Source organism: Pan paniscus, chromosome 3 (assembly GCF_029289425.2).
Source record: "Pan paniscus chromosome 3, NHGRI_mPanPan1-v2.0_pri, whole genome shotgun sequence".
NCBI classification, from domain to species: Eukaryota; Metazoa; Chordata; class Mammalia; order Primates; family Hominidae; genus Pan; species Pan paniscus.
This window is the reverse complement of record NC_073252.2, coordinates 1,223,841-1,239,905: the sequence shown is the minus strand read 5'-3', so window position 1 is coordinate 1,239,905 and position 16,065 is coordinate 1,223,841. Positions and strand designations below refer to the sequence as shown.

The following is a 16,065-nucleotide window of genomic DNA, read 5'->3' as shown; positions in this document are numbered from 1 at the left end:
GAGGCCTTTGGAGCCTTCTGTCCTGCTAAGGTCATGGGGCACTGAGGCCTTTGGAGCCTTCTGTCTTTCTAAGGTCATGCGGCGCTGAGGCCTTTGGAGCCTTCTGTCCTGCTAATGTCATGGGGCACTGAGGCCTTTGGAGCCTTCTGTCTTTCTAAGGTCATGGGGCACTGAGACCTTTGGAGCCTTCTGTCTTTCTAAGGTCATGGGGCACTGAGACCTTTGGAGCCTTCTGTCTTTCTAAGGTCATGGGGCACTGAGACCTTTGGAGCCTTCTGTCTTTCTAAGGTCATGGGGCGCTGAGGCCTTTGGAGCCTTCTGTCTTTCTAAGGTCATGCGGTGCTGAGGCCTTTGGAGCCTTCTGCCTTTCTAACGTCATGGGGCGCTGAGGCCTTTGGAGCCTTCTGTCTTTCTAAGGTCATGCGGCACTGAGGCCTTTGGAGCCTTCTGTCCTGCTAAGGTCATGGGGCGCTGAGGCCTTTGGAGCCTTCTGTCTTTCTAAGGTCATGCGGTGCTGAGGCCTTTGGAGCCTTCTGTCCTGCTAAGGTCATGGGGCACTGAGGCCTTTGGCGCCTTCTGTCTTTCTAAGATCATGCGGTGCTGAGGCCTTTGGAGCCTTCTGTCCTGCTAAGGTCATGGGGCACTGAGGCCTTTGGAGCCTTCTGTCTTTCTAAGGTCATGGGGTGCTGAGGCCTTTGGAGCCTTCTGTCCTGCTAAGGTCATGGGGCACTGAGGCCTTTGGAGCCTTCTGTCTTTCTAAGGTCATGCGGCGCTGAGGCCTTTGGAGCCTTCTGTCCTGCTAAGGTCATGGGGCACTGAGGCCTTTGGAGCCTTCTGTCTTTCTAAGGTCATGGGGCACTGAGACCTTTGGAGCCTTCTGTCTTTCTAAGGTCATGGGGCACTGAGACCTTTGGAGCCTTCTGTCTTTCTAAGGTCATGGGGCACTGAGACCTTTGGAGCCTTCTGTCTTCCTAAGGTCATGGGGCGCTGAGGCCTTTGGAGCCTTCTGTCTTTCTAAGGTCATGGGGCACTGAGGCCTTTGGAGCCTTCTGCCTTTCTAACGTCATGGGGCGCTGAGGCCTTTGGAGCCTTCTGCCTTTCTAAGGTCATGCGGTGCTGAGGCCTTTGAAGCCTTCTGTCCTGCTAAGGTCATGGGGCACTGAGGCCTTTGGAGCCTTCTGTCTTTCTAAGGTCATGGGGTGCTGAGGCCTTTGGAGCCTTCTGTCCTGCTAAAGTCATGGGGCACTGAGGCCTTTGGAGCCTTCTGTCTTTCTAAGGTCATGCGGCGCTGAGGCCTTTGGAGCCTTCTGTCCTGCTAAGGTCATGGGGCACTGAGGCCTTTGGAGCCTTCTGTCCTGCTAAGGTCATGCGGCGCTGAGGCCTTTGGAGCCTTCTGTCCTGCTAAGGTCATGGGGCACTGAGGCCTTTGGAGCCTTCTGTCCTGCTAAGGTCATGGGGCGCTGAGGCCTTTGGAGCCTTCTGTCCTGCTAAGGTCATGCGGTGCTGAGGTCTTTGGAGCCTTCTGCCTTTCTAAGGTCATGGGGCGCTGAGGCCTTTGGAGCCTTCTGTCCTGCTAAGGTCATGGGGCACTGAGGCCTTTGGAGCCTTCTGTCTTGCTAAGGTCATGGGGCACTGAGACCTTTGGAGCCTTCTGTCTTTCCAGTCATGGCATCTGAAAATGAGAGGAGTTTTAGTTCCTCCTTTTTTGTGTGTTTAATATATTTTTTAATTGGCAGATAAAATTGATGTCTTTGTCATGTACCCTATGATGTTTTGAAGTATATATGCATCGTGGAATGACCACATCTAGCTAGTTAACACATGTACTGTGTCATAGTTGTCAGTTGTGGGGCATTTTTCAGAATGTAATCTGTCGTTACTAACTGTATAGTCACCGTGTTGTACAGTGGATCTCTAGCTTATTCTTCCTAGCTAACTGAAGTTTTGTCTTTTGTTAGTTTTTCCTTTTTGATCTTTATGCCTTTTATTAATTTTCCTAGCTTTCTTGCATTAACTCGAATCTCCAGTAAAATGTTGGCTTACAGTGCTGAGAGCAGACATTTTGCCTTGTTTCTGATCTTAGGAAGAAAACAGGATTAAGTCTTATGTTAGAAGTCAGTTTTTTGTAGTTGTTGTTTCTAAATTTTGTTGGTGATCCAGTGTTCCCTATTCTGCTAATGTTGTTTACTACAGTGATTGATTTTTTAATGTTACACCAACCTTGCATTCCTGGGATGAATACCACCTGGTCATGATGTAGTATCCTTATTATGTTTTGCTGGAATCAATTTGCCAGTATTTTCTTGAGGATTTTTTGTGTCTGTGGTAATGAGTGATCTCTTTCCTTAATTTGGTATTTATACCCTTCTTTGGTTAGTGTTATGCTAACTTCAAGCAATGAGTTGGGAACCCTTCTCCTCTATCTAATGAAAGACTTTATAAGCTTGTTGTGATTTCTTCCTTAAGTGTTTGCTGTAATTTAGCAGTGGAGCCATCTGTTTTCTATTTTCTATTTCATGGATTTCCATTTACTTCCTTTCATCTGTGTTTTTCCTCACAGATTTATTTATTATTTAAATATTTTAACAGTTGAGATAAAAATGAGATATACAGGCTGCATGTTTTAAATGTTTCGGCACATGTCATGTATGTATGTGTGTGTCACACACTGTATCTGCCACGCTAATCAAGGCAGCAAGCATGTGCGTCAGCGCCACGGTCTGCCTCCTCCCCACGGTAACCCTTCGCCCTGCTTTCCTGTTCCCATCCCAGGAAACCACTGATTGGCCTTCTGTTACTATAGATTCATTTGCATTTTCTAGAGTTTTCTGTACACTAACTGTATGTGTATATGTACTCTCTTTTTTTGGCCTGGCATTGGCCTTCTGTTACTATAGATCCATTTGTGTTTTCTAGAGTTTTCTGTACACTGACTGTATATGTATATGTACTCTCTTTTTTTGGCCTGGCATTGGCCTTCTGTTACTATAGATCCATTTGTGTTTTCTGGAGTTTTCTGTACACTGACTGTATGTGTGTGTATGTACTCTCTTTTTTTGGCCTGGCATTGGCCTTCTGTTACTATAGATTCATTTGCATTTTCTAGAGTTTTCTGTACACTAACTGTATGTGTGTGTATGTACTCTCTTTTTTTGGCCTGGCATTGGCCTTCTGTTACCATAGATCCATTTGCGTTTTCTAGAGTTTTCTGTACACTAACTGTATGTGTGTGTGTGTACTCTCTTTTTTTGGCCTGGCATTGGCCTTCTGTTACCATAGATCCATTTGTGTTTTCTAGAGTTTTCTGTACCCTAACTGTATGTGTGTGTATGTACTCTCTTTTTTTGGCCTGGCATTGGCCTTCTGTTACCATAGATCCATTTGTGTTTTCTGGAGTTTTCTGTACACTGACTGTATGTGTGTATATGTACTCTCTTTTTTTGGCCTGGCATTGGCCTTCTGTTACCATAGATCCATTTGTGTTTTCTAGAGTTTTCTGTACACTAACTGAATGTGTGTGTATGTACTCTCTTTTTTTGGCCTGGCATTGGCCTTCTGTTACCATAGATCCATTTGCGTTTTCTGGAGTTTTCTGTACACTGACTGTATGTGTGTGTATGTACTCTCTTTTTTTGGCCTGGCATTGGCCTTCTGTTACTATAGATTCATTTGCATTTTCTAGAGTTTTCTGTACACTAACTGAATGTGTGTGTATGTACTCTCTTTTTTTGGCCTGGCATTGGCCTTCTGTTACCATAGATCCATTTGCGTTTTCTGGAGTTTTCTGTACACTGACTGTATGTGTGTGTATGTACTCTCTTTTTTTGGCCTGGCATTGGCCTTCTGTTACTATAGATTCATTTGCATTTTCTAGAGTTTTCTGTACACTAACTGTATGTGTGTGTATGTACTCTCTTTTTTTGGCCTGGCATTGGCCTTCTGTTACCATAGATCCATTTGCGTTTTCTGGAGTTTTCTGTACACTGACTGTATGTGTGTATGTACTCTCTTTTTTTGGCCTGGTCGTTTGCGTTTTCTGGAGTTTTCTGTACACTGACTGTATGTATGTGTATGTACTCTCTTTTTTTCGCCTGGCATCTTTTACTCGGCATACTGCCTTTTCGTGTGTTATTCATGTTGTTGCATGTAACAGCAGTTTCCTCCTTTTTATTGCTAGGTAGTGTTACAGGTGTGGGTAATTCGTTCATTCACCTGTTGATGGACATTTGGGTTGCTTCCATTTTTAGGCTATTGCACATGAAGCTGCTGTGTAGAAGTCTTTGTACGTACGTGTGCCTTCATTTTTCTTGGGTAAATACACAGCAGCGTAATGTCAGGGCTGTATTGTTGATTTATGTTAACCTTTTTAAGAAATCGCCAACATGTTTTCCAGAGTGATTGTACCATTTTCCATTTCCAAAAGCTGTGCGTAAGCATTCCAGTCGCTCCACATCCTCAGCGACACTTGGTCTGGGCGGTTTTTAAATGTCAGGTATTCTGCTACGTATGGGGTCCTATCTTCGCGGTTTAAGTCTGCATTTCTCTAATGGGCAGTGGTGGGACACGTTGTGTACTTGTCACAAGTATATCTTTGGTGATGTGTCTATTCATATCTTTTGCACATTAAAAATTTTGTTGTTTTCTGGGCGTGGTGGCTCACACCTGTAGTCCCAGCACTTTGGGAGGCTAGACCCGCCTGGGCAACTTGGCGAAACCTCGTCTCTCCAAAGAATAAAAAAATTAGCCGGGTGTGGTGACGCATGCCTGTAGTCCCAGCTTCTTGGGAAGCCGAGGTGAGAGGATCACTTGAGCCCAGATGTCGAGGCAGTGGGTTGTGATAGTGCCACTGCACTCCATCCTGGTGACAGAGTAGGACCCTGTCTCAGAAGAAAAAAAAAAATTGTTGTTACTTGGAGTTTTAAAATATTTTCTCGATAGAAGTCCTTTATTAGGTATATGATTTGCAAAACTTAGTAGTGATTTATCTTTTCATCCTCTGACCAGTTTTCAAAAAGCAGAAATTCCTGAAGTCCATTTATCATTATTTTTCTTTTATGGGTCCTGCTTTTGTGCTTATATCTAAAAAATCACTGCCTAACCTTGGGCATGTGGAAGCACAGTTGGTTTTTGTATGTTGCCCTTATATCCAACAACCATCCTGAATGCGTTTGTTATGGTAGCTTTTCTTTAGTAGATTTCACCAGATTTTCTGCATAGATAATCATGTCACCTGCAGATAAAAATAATTTTACTCCTTTTTTCATCTGGATGCCTTTTATTTCTTTTTCTTGACTGATGGCACCGGTGAGAACTTCCTCACAGTGTCGACCATCAGTGGTGAGAACAAGGATCCCTGCCTCCTTCCTGATCTCAGAAGGGAGGATTCGACATTGCACCCCGAAATGCAGTGTTCCTGTTGGTCTCTCACAGATGCCGTCTATCAGGCTGGGGAGGTTTCTTTCTGTTCCTCGTTTGCTGAGAGTTTTAAATTTCATGATGTAGTTTTTCCACTGCAGAAAGCTAAAAGAAAACTAAGCAAATTAGACCCCAAAACAATAGAATTAAATTGATTTTCAAATGTTAAACCAACTCTGCTCCTGATGTCTTGGTGGGCTTGGTTCGCTGTTTTATGAAGAATTCTTGGGTCCACATTCATGAGTGATGTTGGTGTGTATTCTCTTTTATGTCTTTTCCTCTTTTGGGCGTCGGGGAAGGAGGTCCCCTCTCTTGTTCTGGGTATTGGTGATCTGTCCTCTCTCTCTGGATCAGTCTGTCTAGAATTTATCAGTCTCGTTGGTCTTTGGAGAACTGCTTGTGGTTTTGTTTTTCCTTCTGTTGACCTCTGTTCTTAGGTTATTCCTGTCTGTCTCTGGAGTAGAGGAAGTGAAAGGCAGTGGTGTATGCACTGGGGCCGCGCACGCTGGGGCTGAGTGCGGGGGGCCATGTACGCTGGGGCTGAGTGCAGGGGGCCGTGTATGCTGGGGCTGTGTGTGTTGGGGGCTGTGTACGCTGGGGCTGTGTGTGTGGGGCCGTGTACGCTGGACCTGTATGTGTGTGGGGCCGTGTACGCTGGGGCTGTGTGTGTGTGTGGCCGTGTACGCTGGGGCTGTGTGTGTTGGGGGCCGTATATGCTGGGGCTGTGTGTGTGTGGGGCCGTGTACGCTGGGGCTGTGTGTGTTGGGGGCCGTGTATGCTGGACCTGTGTGTGTGTGGGGCCGTGTACGCTGGGGCTGTGTGTGTTGGGGGCCGTATATGCTGGGGCTGTGTGTGTGTGGGGCCGTGCACGCTGGGGCTGTGTGTGTTGGGGGCCGTATATGCTGGGGCTGTGTGTGTGTGGGGCCGTGCACGCTGGGGCTGTGTGTGTTGGGGGCCGTGTATGCTGGGGCTGTGTGTGTGGGGCCTTGCACCCTGGGGCTGAGTGCGGGGGGCCGTGTATGCTGGGGCTCTGTGTGTTGGGGGTGGGGCCCTGCACGCTGGGGCTGTGTGTGTGGGGCTGTGCACGCTGGGGCTGAGTGCGGGGGGCCGTATACGCTGGGGCTGTGTGTGGGGGGGTGGCCGTGCACGCTGGGGCTGTGTGTGTGGGGCCGTGTACGCTAGGGCTGAGTGCGGGGGGCCGTGCACGCTGGGGCTGAGTGCGGGGGGCCGTGCACGCTGGGGCTGTGTGCGGGGGGCCGTGCACGCTGGGGCTGAGTGCGGGGGGCCGTGCACGCTGGGGCTGAGTGCGGGGGGCCGTGCACGCTGGGGCTGTGTGGGGGGGGCCGTGCACCCTGGGGCTGTGTGTGGGGGGCCGTGCACGCTGGGGCTGTGTGTGTGGGGCCGTGCACGCTGGGGCTGTGTGTGGGGGGGGCCGTGCACGCTGGGGCTGTGTGTGGGGGGGGCCGTGCACGCTGGGGCTGTGTGTGTGTGGGGCCGTGTACGCTGGGGCTGTGTGTGTGTGGGGCCGTGTACGCTGGGGCTGTGTGTGTGTGGGGCCGTGCACGCTGGGGCTGTGTGTGTGTGGGGCCGTGCATGCTGGGGCTGTCTGTGGGGGGGGCCGTGCACGCTGGGGCTGTGTGTGTGTGGGGCCGTGCACGCTGGGACTGTGTGTGTGTGGGGCCGTGCACGCTGGGGCTGTGTGTGTGGGGGGGCCGTGCACGCTGGGGCTGTGTGTGTGGGGGGGCCGTGCACGCTGGGGCTGTGTGTGTGGGGCCATGCACGCTGGGGCTGTGTTTTGTGTGGGGCCGTGCACGCTGGGGCTGTGTTTGTGTGGGGCCGTGCACGGTGGGGCTGTGTGTGTGTGTGGGGCCATGTACACTGGGGCTGTGTGTGTGTGGGGGGCCATGCACGCTGGGACTGTGTGTGTGTGGGCATGTATGCTGGGGCCGTGTTTGCAGGGGGCGTGTACGCTGGGGCCATTATGTTTTGTAGAAAACTGCTGGCCACGCCACAAGTCAATTTGTATTTTACTTAGTGAAGGTATTTTTAAAGCCTGATATGTTAAATAAAATCATAGCATTGAACTGACAAGTCTTTTTAATTTTCAGGAGGGTTTGCATTTGTGTATGAAGCTCAAGATGTGGGGAGTGGCAGAGAGTATGCATTAAAGGTAATGAACCATTTAACGCCTTCTCTGGATTTCTGACGTATGTAAAGGGACTGTCTGGTGACAGTGTTTTCAAGGATGCGTCCCTGTTACTTACTTTGTTTCCTTTTACAGCCTGGACATCCTTGTCCCTTTTGCTTCTGCTGAATCTTAGCAGCCTTGGGCACTGCAGGAGCCTTGGTCTCCGGCTTTGGGCTTCACACTCCTGTGGCCCTGCCTGCCCTGTGGCAGGGGATGTGCTGGGGGTGACCTCACGGTGGGGTCATGCCCTCTTGGCCTCCATGTGCCAAAATAAGGGCTCTATGAATACAAGGAGTTTAAAAGCTGCTTGTAAAAAATATTTGTTGCTAGCATTTCTGTAAATAGGGGTCACTGTGGGAGGGTCTGTACTGTGCAGTTTTGTCCTGAGACGTAAGAAGGCCCCATTTGCTGTCACCACGCTGGGCACCAGGGCGGCCCCGCCTTTGAGAGTGGGCACGAGTGGGCCTGTTGTCGTGGTCTGCACGCATGCTGCCCCCGTGTCTGCAGAGCATCGCCACTCTTCCTTCTTGTCTGTCTCATTTTACTCTGGCCCATTTGGAGGAAAGGCTCCTGTTTTTGCCTTTTCTTGTGTCCTTGGATCACAAAGATCTTTTGAGGGTCTTGAACCCCCAGCACATTTTTACAGGGGTCAGAGGTGGAGACACACGAAACGGGGGGAGCTGTATTAGACGCATTGCATTGCTCTCTTGCGTGCTTATGTCTGAGATGACGCGTCGGGTGGAGTAGGAAGGTAAACTTGCTTTCATCTTTTGTGTGTGCTGTTTCCTGATACAGAGGCTATTATCCAATGAAGAGGAAAAGAACAGAGCCATCATTCAAGAAGTTTGCTTCATGGTATCCTTTTCCTGGAACCAGGAGCCAGCACGGTGGCTTTGGCAGGCACAGGCCTGCGTCAAGCTGTGACCGCCAATGGCCAAGAGGCTGCTCCGTGACATTGTCTTTCATGTGTTAAAATCGGCTTTTTGCTTTTACCAAACTTAGTTGTAGGCGACTTCTAGTAAGAAGCAGTTTTTTCTGTTTTTTTTTTTTTTTTACTGCCAGGGTAATAGTAGAAGATTCAGAAGTGTTGGGAATGAAGTTGTTCCTACCCAAGAGGTCTCCCTGCCCAGCGGATGGGCTGGTTACCACAGGGGGCCCTTGCCCGGCCCGGCCCCCTCAGCTCCTCCGGAGACCTGGCTGAGAGCCGTGCAGCTGGCCTGGCTCCCACAGGCCCCGATGTGGCTTCTCAGCCGCCCCTCTCGTCCCTTCTCAGGCTGTCCCAGCATGACTGGGCGAGGCATCTCCCGGCGCTGACAGAGGATCTGGGGGCTGCACTCCCTGTCCACTGCCACATGCCCCTCCTGAGCCTGGAGTCTTTGGCCCTGGCTGCCCTCAGACTCTGCCTCTCTTTCCTCTCCTAGCTCTGTTCACTCGGAGAGCCCGCTGGCTGCCTGAGTGCGGGTTCAGGTGGACACAGCCACGCCGCAGCCTCCCTGCGCACAGCCCCCCGAGGGCCCTGCCTCCTCCTGCCACGCGCGGGATGGACTTTGGTGTCGCTGTGGTCAGGTGTGTGTGGCCGGTGTGCCTGCCTTTGTCCCCGCCTTCTCCTGCAGCTCCTCCTGCCTCCGTCTGCCTTTCTCTCAGTCGTCCACTGCTCTCTCCCTCATCTTCCGCTCTGACGTCTAAAATTGTAAGGGTTCGATTCAAGTATTCTGACTTCAGTGTGTTAATATTGTCTACATTTATTTTGAAGTGCATAGAACTGTGGACATGGTTATGTACGTTCTCCTTTAACAAGACAACTGCAGAAAAAGCTTTCCGGCCACCCGAACATTGTCCAGTTTTGTTCTGCAGCATCTATAGGAAAAGAGGAGTCAGACACGGGGCAGGCTGAGTTCCTCTTGCTCACAGAGCTCTGTAAAGGTAACGTCCTGTGAAGGCCGGCTTGTTGCCTCCTAACCCAGCTGCATGGCTGTGAAACATGCCCGGCATCTTCTCTCAAGCTGTGTTGGTCTTAGCGGGAAGCGCGGGCAGCTCTCTGACAGTGTTCTGTGAGAGGCCCACGCTGACACCCAGTGAGCTTCCCACTGTCCGGGTGGGCCACCTGCATCGTCTCCTCGTGGAGCTGCGGGCAGCCAGAGAGCCGGGCTCCCATCCTGCCTGTCTCCAGTGGCAGCACGGGGTAGAGCGTGGTGGCCTTCCGTGAGTGGTGTTTAGCAGGGGTGGAGGAGCGTCTGTCCTTCTCAGGGCTCTGGGGTCCCTGTGGGGTGGAGCTTGGTGGCCTTCCGTGAGCGGTGTTGAGCAGGGTGGAGGAGTGCTGCTGTCCGTCCTTGTCAGGGGCTCTGGGGTCCCGGCAAGGAGAAGAGAGGCCGCAGAGGTGGACAACTCCAGGTCCCTCTGTGGGTGCCCAGCCTCATCAGGGTTGAGCCCAGGAAGATGGCACAACGACTCCATGGTCCGTTTGTCAGGACAGGAAGAGAGGCCGGTGGGTTGGGGTGGTGCTTTCGGAGAGTTCTAGGGGCAGAGTGGTCTGTGTGAGTGACTGCAGGGGATGTCGTGTTGGTGTCACTGGAGCCCACGCTGACTGGCCGGAGACCTGGCCTGACCCTGCTGAGCCTCAGGCTGTGTCTGCAAAGGGGAAACAAGACCTGTGCCTCGGAGGGCGGCTCCACCCCCAGCCCTGCCTCGTGCCGATGCCCTCCAGAACTCCTGTGCCAGGTGACGAGGGGAAGTCGAGCACTCGGGGAGGCCTCAGAGCTGTGGCCTGGCCGGTGAGGGGTTGGTGACACTAGTGACTCCCCTGCGTCTGTCCCCCAGGCAGGGAGAGAGGGGAGAGGAGAGGCTGGGAGCAGCAGGGGAGACTGAGGCAGGGAGTCCCACAGAAGGAAGCCTGTGGGGAGGGCGTCTGTAGCCGCGTGAGATCTGTCGTCCACAAGCCAGCCCCTGCTCAGCAGCCAGGAGGAGCTGTTCCCGCAGTCCGGCTGGCGCAGGCCTGAGGGGACAGGTAGGGGTGGGGCAGCAGGTTAGCAGAGAGGGCGGCAGGAGGGGCATGTGTCCAGAAATGGAGGGCGAGCAAGGGGGTTCTGAGCTGAGGGGGGACCCCTGCACTGGGCAGGGCCCTGAGCGTCGTGGAAGGGGGACTGCACTTAGCGGGGGGCTCTGTACTGCTGAGGGTAGGTGTCCCTGTGCTGAGTGAGGGAGGGTGGACTGTGGGGTGTAAGCTGCTTGGATGTAGCGGCTGCACCTGTCAGTGCCCTGTTGGGCAGGGTCTCCTCTCTGCAGCTGTGCCTGGGAGGAGCTGGGTGAGACCTGACTGCCTGCGGGCCCCTGGCTCTGCCCATGCTTCTCTGCCTGGGGGTCCCACCTGGCCCTTCCTTGATGCCACACCTGGCAGCTGGCCCAGGCCCCTCTGCGGCCCTCCAGCGCCTGTTGCCAGGGTTGTCCTGACGTGGGTGGCAGATGGGTGCTTGACGTGGCCGAGAAGTCTCGGGGGTTGGGGGTGGTCAGAGCCGCCTGCGGGCTGAGGAGATGCTGCCAGGTAGCCCCAGTTCTTCAGCTGACACTGTGGGGATGTGCCGCTTGTGTTTCTCAGTGTTGTGTTCTGAAACGTCAAACTGGCGGAAAAGTTGAAGGCAGCACAAGGGGCGTCCGCTGTCCACTTCCTGCTCATGGGGTTCCCCAGACTTGAGCGTGTCCCACGGCGGCTTTCTCTCTCTCCATTCTAACCATTTAAAAATAAGTCGCAGACGTCAAGACCAGAAAGCCTCATAACCCTATACAGCCTGAGAGAAATTCCATGATGGCCACTGGTGTTTGTGCCCCTGAGAAGATCCTCGCGATTTGGTGAGGCTGTGCTGTGTGGTCCGTGCTGGGCCCCTCCCGTCCCTGTCTCCCCCATCCCTGACACGTCGCTCCCGGCCCCTCCCGTGCGTCCATGCAGTCCGTGCTGGGCTGTCTCTCCCATCCCTGACACGTTGCACCCAGCCCTTCCCGTGTGCATACCGGGGCCTCGTCAAGCCTCCTGTGTGTGTTCGGTTGAGGTGTCTGTCAGTCAGTCTCTTGTTCATGGCACTGTTTTCTCTGGATGTCCCTGGACTCTGACACCCGCTCCTGGGCTGCGCTTCTAGGGCCTCCTCCAGAGCTGGGAGGTGCTGAAACCAGTGGGATTAAGATTTGTTGGGAGCACGCATCACACTGTGGGGCCTCCCGCTCGTGGTGTTACTTGTCAGTTTTCATTATAAAAGAATACGTGCTGATTGACAAAATACAAATAACACAGAGTTAGGCCAGGCGCGGTGGCTCACGCCTGTAATCCTAGCACTTTGGGAGGCCGAGGCGGGTGCATCGCTTGAGGTGAGGAGTTCGAGACTAGCCTGGCCAACATGGCTAAACCCCGTCTCTTCTGTATTGTAAAAATACAAAAATTAGCCAGGCATGGTAGTGGGGGCCTGTAATCCCAGCTACTCGGGAGGCTGAGGCAGGAGAGTTGCTTGAACCTGGGAGGCGGAGGCTTGTCTCAAAAAAAAACCAACAACAACCCAGAGTTTTATGAGTGCTTATAAAAATGGGATTTTACTTTATATAATTTTCCTTTTTAAAAAAATTTACCGTATCAGGCGTATTTTTTTGGAGACAGGGTCTTGCTTTGTTGCCCAAGCTGGAGTGCAGTGATTCATAGCTCACTGTAGCTTCAAACTCCTGGGCTCAAGCAGTCCTCCCGCCTTAGCCTCTGGAGTAGCTGGGACTTCAGGTGTGCACCACCATGCCCAGCTAATTTTAAAGAGTAAACTTTTCTTAGAGACAGAGTCTCACTATGTTGCCAGGCCGGTCTTGAACACGTGAGCTCAAGCAACACCTGTAGCTCTGGGATTACAGGTGTTGGCCCCTGTGCCTGGCTAAGTTTTGTATTTTTTGTAGAGATGGTGTCTTGCTGTGTTGCCCAGGCTGGTCTTGAACTCCTGGGCTCAGGTGATCCTCCCACCAAGGCCTCCTGAGGCGCTGGGATCGCTGGCGAGAGCACCCTGCTCAGGCCTCTTTCCACGTGGTGCGGTCGCTTCGTTCCATCCAGAAGGCTGCTTGGTTTTCCTGGTGTGGATGCATCACTGCGTCTTCTGTTTGAGGCCTGCGGGCTTCCTCCTGGAGCTGCAGCCTGCCTGCTGTGTGAGCCTTGCCCCACCCTCTGCCCAGCGCACTTGGAGCAACTTGGATAAAGGCCAGACGGGGCTTCCTGTGGGTCTAGTGATGGATGTTTTGCTGATTATCTCCCTCGTTCATCATTTCCGAGATCAGAAAGCCTTTGCGAGGGGTAAATCTTGGTTCTAGACATCCCGGCTTTGGAAGGCTTGAGCAGGACGGGTGTGAGAACTGAAGCTGCTCAGTGTCCAGTGCGTTCCGAGGATAGTGTGCATGAGGGAGTGGTGGGGACGGGGCCGGGGCCAGCGGCTCATCGCTGACCCTGCATGGGGTGGTGTGGGAAGGAGAGGGGCCGGGCCCAGCCCCTCAAGTCATAAATACACGAGGCAGACTAACGCATGCGCGCACCAGCTCACTTCTGGGGACTGCCTGTCTGGAGCAGCATGTGCGGCTGAGAGCTGAGCTGCAGGGCTCTGTGGATGGCACAGCTGTGCCAGGGGAGAGCCGTGGCATCTCTGAGAAGTGGGAGGGATGTGGGCTCCCCCGTGCAGCTGCAGGTTCAGGGCTCACTGGAGGAGGCCTGGAGGTCAGGCTCCGGGGATGTGCCCGGTCCCTCCCGTGAGGCAACCCCTCCAGTGTCCTCTGAGGGAAGAGCCACATACCCGTTCCCCACTCAGCCACATACAGAATTTTTACTTTTAAAAACCCCATTTATTCTCACTGAGAATGAGGCACTGAACAGGGGGCCCAGTTACCACTGAAACAGACTCGCCCATCCATGATGGCCAGCGTAGAGGGCAAGTCACCCCCACTCTCACTCCCCGGGCCTGGCCTCAGCCTCTCCCGGGTCTGTTCCTCTCTTTCTGAGCACCCCATTCCTTCTATGGGTGCCCCTCCTTTTTCCTGAGAGCCCCCCTGTTTCTCCGAGGGTCAGCACAAAGCTTTTGAGGGAGCTGTGGTGAGGGCTGGGAGGGCTTTCACCTGGGGTTGAGGGCCAGGGCCGGCAGAGCTGGGGGAGTGGGAGGGCCCCTCAGCTGGGTGCAGGTGGGGGCAGTGCTGGGCTCTGCTGGGGACACGCAGGTGGGTCCGGTCTGTGAGTCGATTCTAGCGTGGCCCAGCCTGAGCTGTGGCAGGTCCTGACCGGCTCTCACACCATGCCTTCGTTGTCAGTGGAATTGAGTCGGCTACACGCTCTGCTGTGTGCAGGCATCGGGGGCTCAGTGACTCGCCAGACACAGCTGATCCATGCCCATGGCAGGTGGTTGGGTGGCTCGAAGAGCCAGGGAGAGAATGAGTCCCAGGAGAAGGGTGCACGTTTAGGTGGTGTGGGCAGAGTTGGTTCCTTGGGAGGTGAGCAGAAGGGGCGGTCTGGGAGGCATCCTGGCGGCAGAAGCAGCGTGTGAGGGGTCCTCCCTGAGGCAGGGAGGAAGGGAGGCCAGTGTGGCTGGGAGCGCAAGCTCTGGCAGCGTGGGGGAGACCCTGAGTGTGGGTTCCGTGGGTGGTGGTACTGGCCTTGGCTCTGGGGCTGCAGGGGTCGTGGCCTTCAGGGGTGTGGAGTGGGATGAGCAGAGGGTGACTGTGGCTGCTCTGTAGAGAGCAGAGGCAGGAGCACGAGGCTGAAAAGATGGGGCACAAGATGCAGAGGCCCCAGGGATGATGCCACACATGGACTGTGGCCAGCTGAAGTGGGCAAGACCCAGGGTAAGATCAGGGTAGGAGCAGGATGGGTTGGGTCTGCACGTCTGTGGGGGCTGCATAGGGGTGCTGGGGTGACTGGCAGTGTGAATGCTTCGGTCCCCAGCAGGTCCTCAGCCCTGCGTGCTGCCCCGGCCCCACATCCCTGGTTTCCTGGTTGGGCCAGGGCTAGGGTGCCTGGAAGGTGCCAGCCATGGCAGGACGGGCTCCCTGGGGTGTGGGTCACGCACAGGCACTGAGACTGTCGTGAATGTGAGAATGATCATTTGTCATCTGAGGACACTGAGTGTTCACTTAGAGGTTTGAGCACTTGTGTATTTGTAGTCATTTCTCTTTGTATCCATGTTAATGACATGCCTGGCTCAGTTGCCAGGACACAAATGTGATTCTCACGTTAACGGCTCGCCGGCTCGGCTGCTGGGATGCCAGTGTGGTTCTCACGTTAATGGCTTGCCAGCTCAGCTGCTGGGACGCCAATGTAGTTCTCATGTTAACGGCACGCTGGCTCAACTGCTGGGATGCCGATGTGGTTCTCACGTTAACGGCATGCCAGCTCAGCTGCTGGGATGCTGACGCGGTTGTTGCTTCGGTGACGCTTGGGCGTCTTGCCCCCTGGCCTCTGCTCTGTGTGTGACTTGACTGTGGGGCTGCTCCAAGCCCACCCCTGCCACTGGGTGGTGGTCCCACACACGGGGCTGAGGTGGCCATCCTCATACCTGCAGCCCTTTCTGCAGCAGCTGAAGGAAGGAAAGGTGGGAGCGGCACTCAGGGTGGGCTTAACTGGGACTGTGGCTGGAAAAGGCAGCCTGGCCTGGTGTGGTGGCATCCGCAGTAACGTGGCCTGGGGTGTGGCGGAGTCCGTAGCATGGCCTGGGGCATGGCAGAGTTCAAAGTGTGGTGTGGCGTCTGTAATGTGGCCCAACGTGGCAGAGTCCGTGGCATGGCCTGGGGTGTGGCAGAGTCCGAAGCGTGGCCTGGTTTGGCGGAGTCGGTAACGTGGCCTGGGGTGTGGCGGAGTCCGTAGCATGGCCTGGGGCGTGGCGGAGCCCATAGCGTGGCATGGGGCGTGGCGGAGCCCCTAGCGTGGCGCGGCGTGGCAGAGTCTGTAGCGTGGCCTGGGGCCAGGGAGGGCAGAGCACTGATTGCTCCACGGTGATGATGTTAACCGTAGAGAGTGGTGACTGCAAGTTGTCCAGGTTCTTGGCATTTTGAACAAACTGGACAGAACGCCCAGCGAAACAAAGAAAGAATGAAGCAACAAAAGAACGAAAGCAGGAATTTATTGAAAACAAAAGTACACTCCACAGTGTGGGGGTGGCCCAAGCAGCGGCTCAAGGGCCCGGATGCAGAATCTTCTCGGGTCCAAATACCCCCTAGAGGTTTCCCACTGGCCACTTTGTGCTCACCTCATGTAAACGAAGTGGTAGCCCGCCATCAGCCTAATGGTTGCAGAAAGCAGCCAACCAGAAGGTCACACTCCTGTACAAACATCTGATTGGTTACGAAAAGCAATCAGAAGACAGGGTGAAGTTACAGAGTTGCAAACGAAGAGGAGATCTGCAGTCAGGCAGTTTCCCATCTGCCAGGCAGAAAAGGTCAAAGGGAGTCACCTCTGGTCATTTTGTTACTTAGGT

At 53.8% G+C, this 16,065-nt stretch overlaps 1 protein-coding gene across 21 annotated transcripts in view; it reads left to right on the top strand.

The window, feature by feature from the left end:
* The window catches only part of GAK (cyclin G associated kinase), a 97,310-nt gene that overhangs the window by 22,397 nt on the left and 58,848 nt on the right, over window positions 1–16,065 (top strand). For 15 of the 21 annotated variants that reach the window (XM_003811302.6, XM_063603627.1, XM_063603625.1 and 12 more), the window contains exons 2-4: window positions 7,524–7,585; window positions 8,399–8,458; window positions 9,412–9,526. The exons of the other annotated variants lie outside the window; for them this stretch is intronic. In XM_003811302.6, the coding sequence (XP_003811350.1) occupies window positions 7,524–7,585; window positions 8,399–8,458; window positions 9,412–9,526 (237 nt within the window). The remainder of the gene's footprint in view (window positions 1–7,523; window positions 7,586–8,398; window positions 8,459–9,411; window positions 9,527–16,065) is intronic. 21 annotated transcript variants of the gene reach the window in all.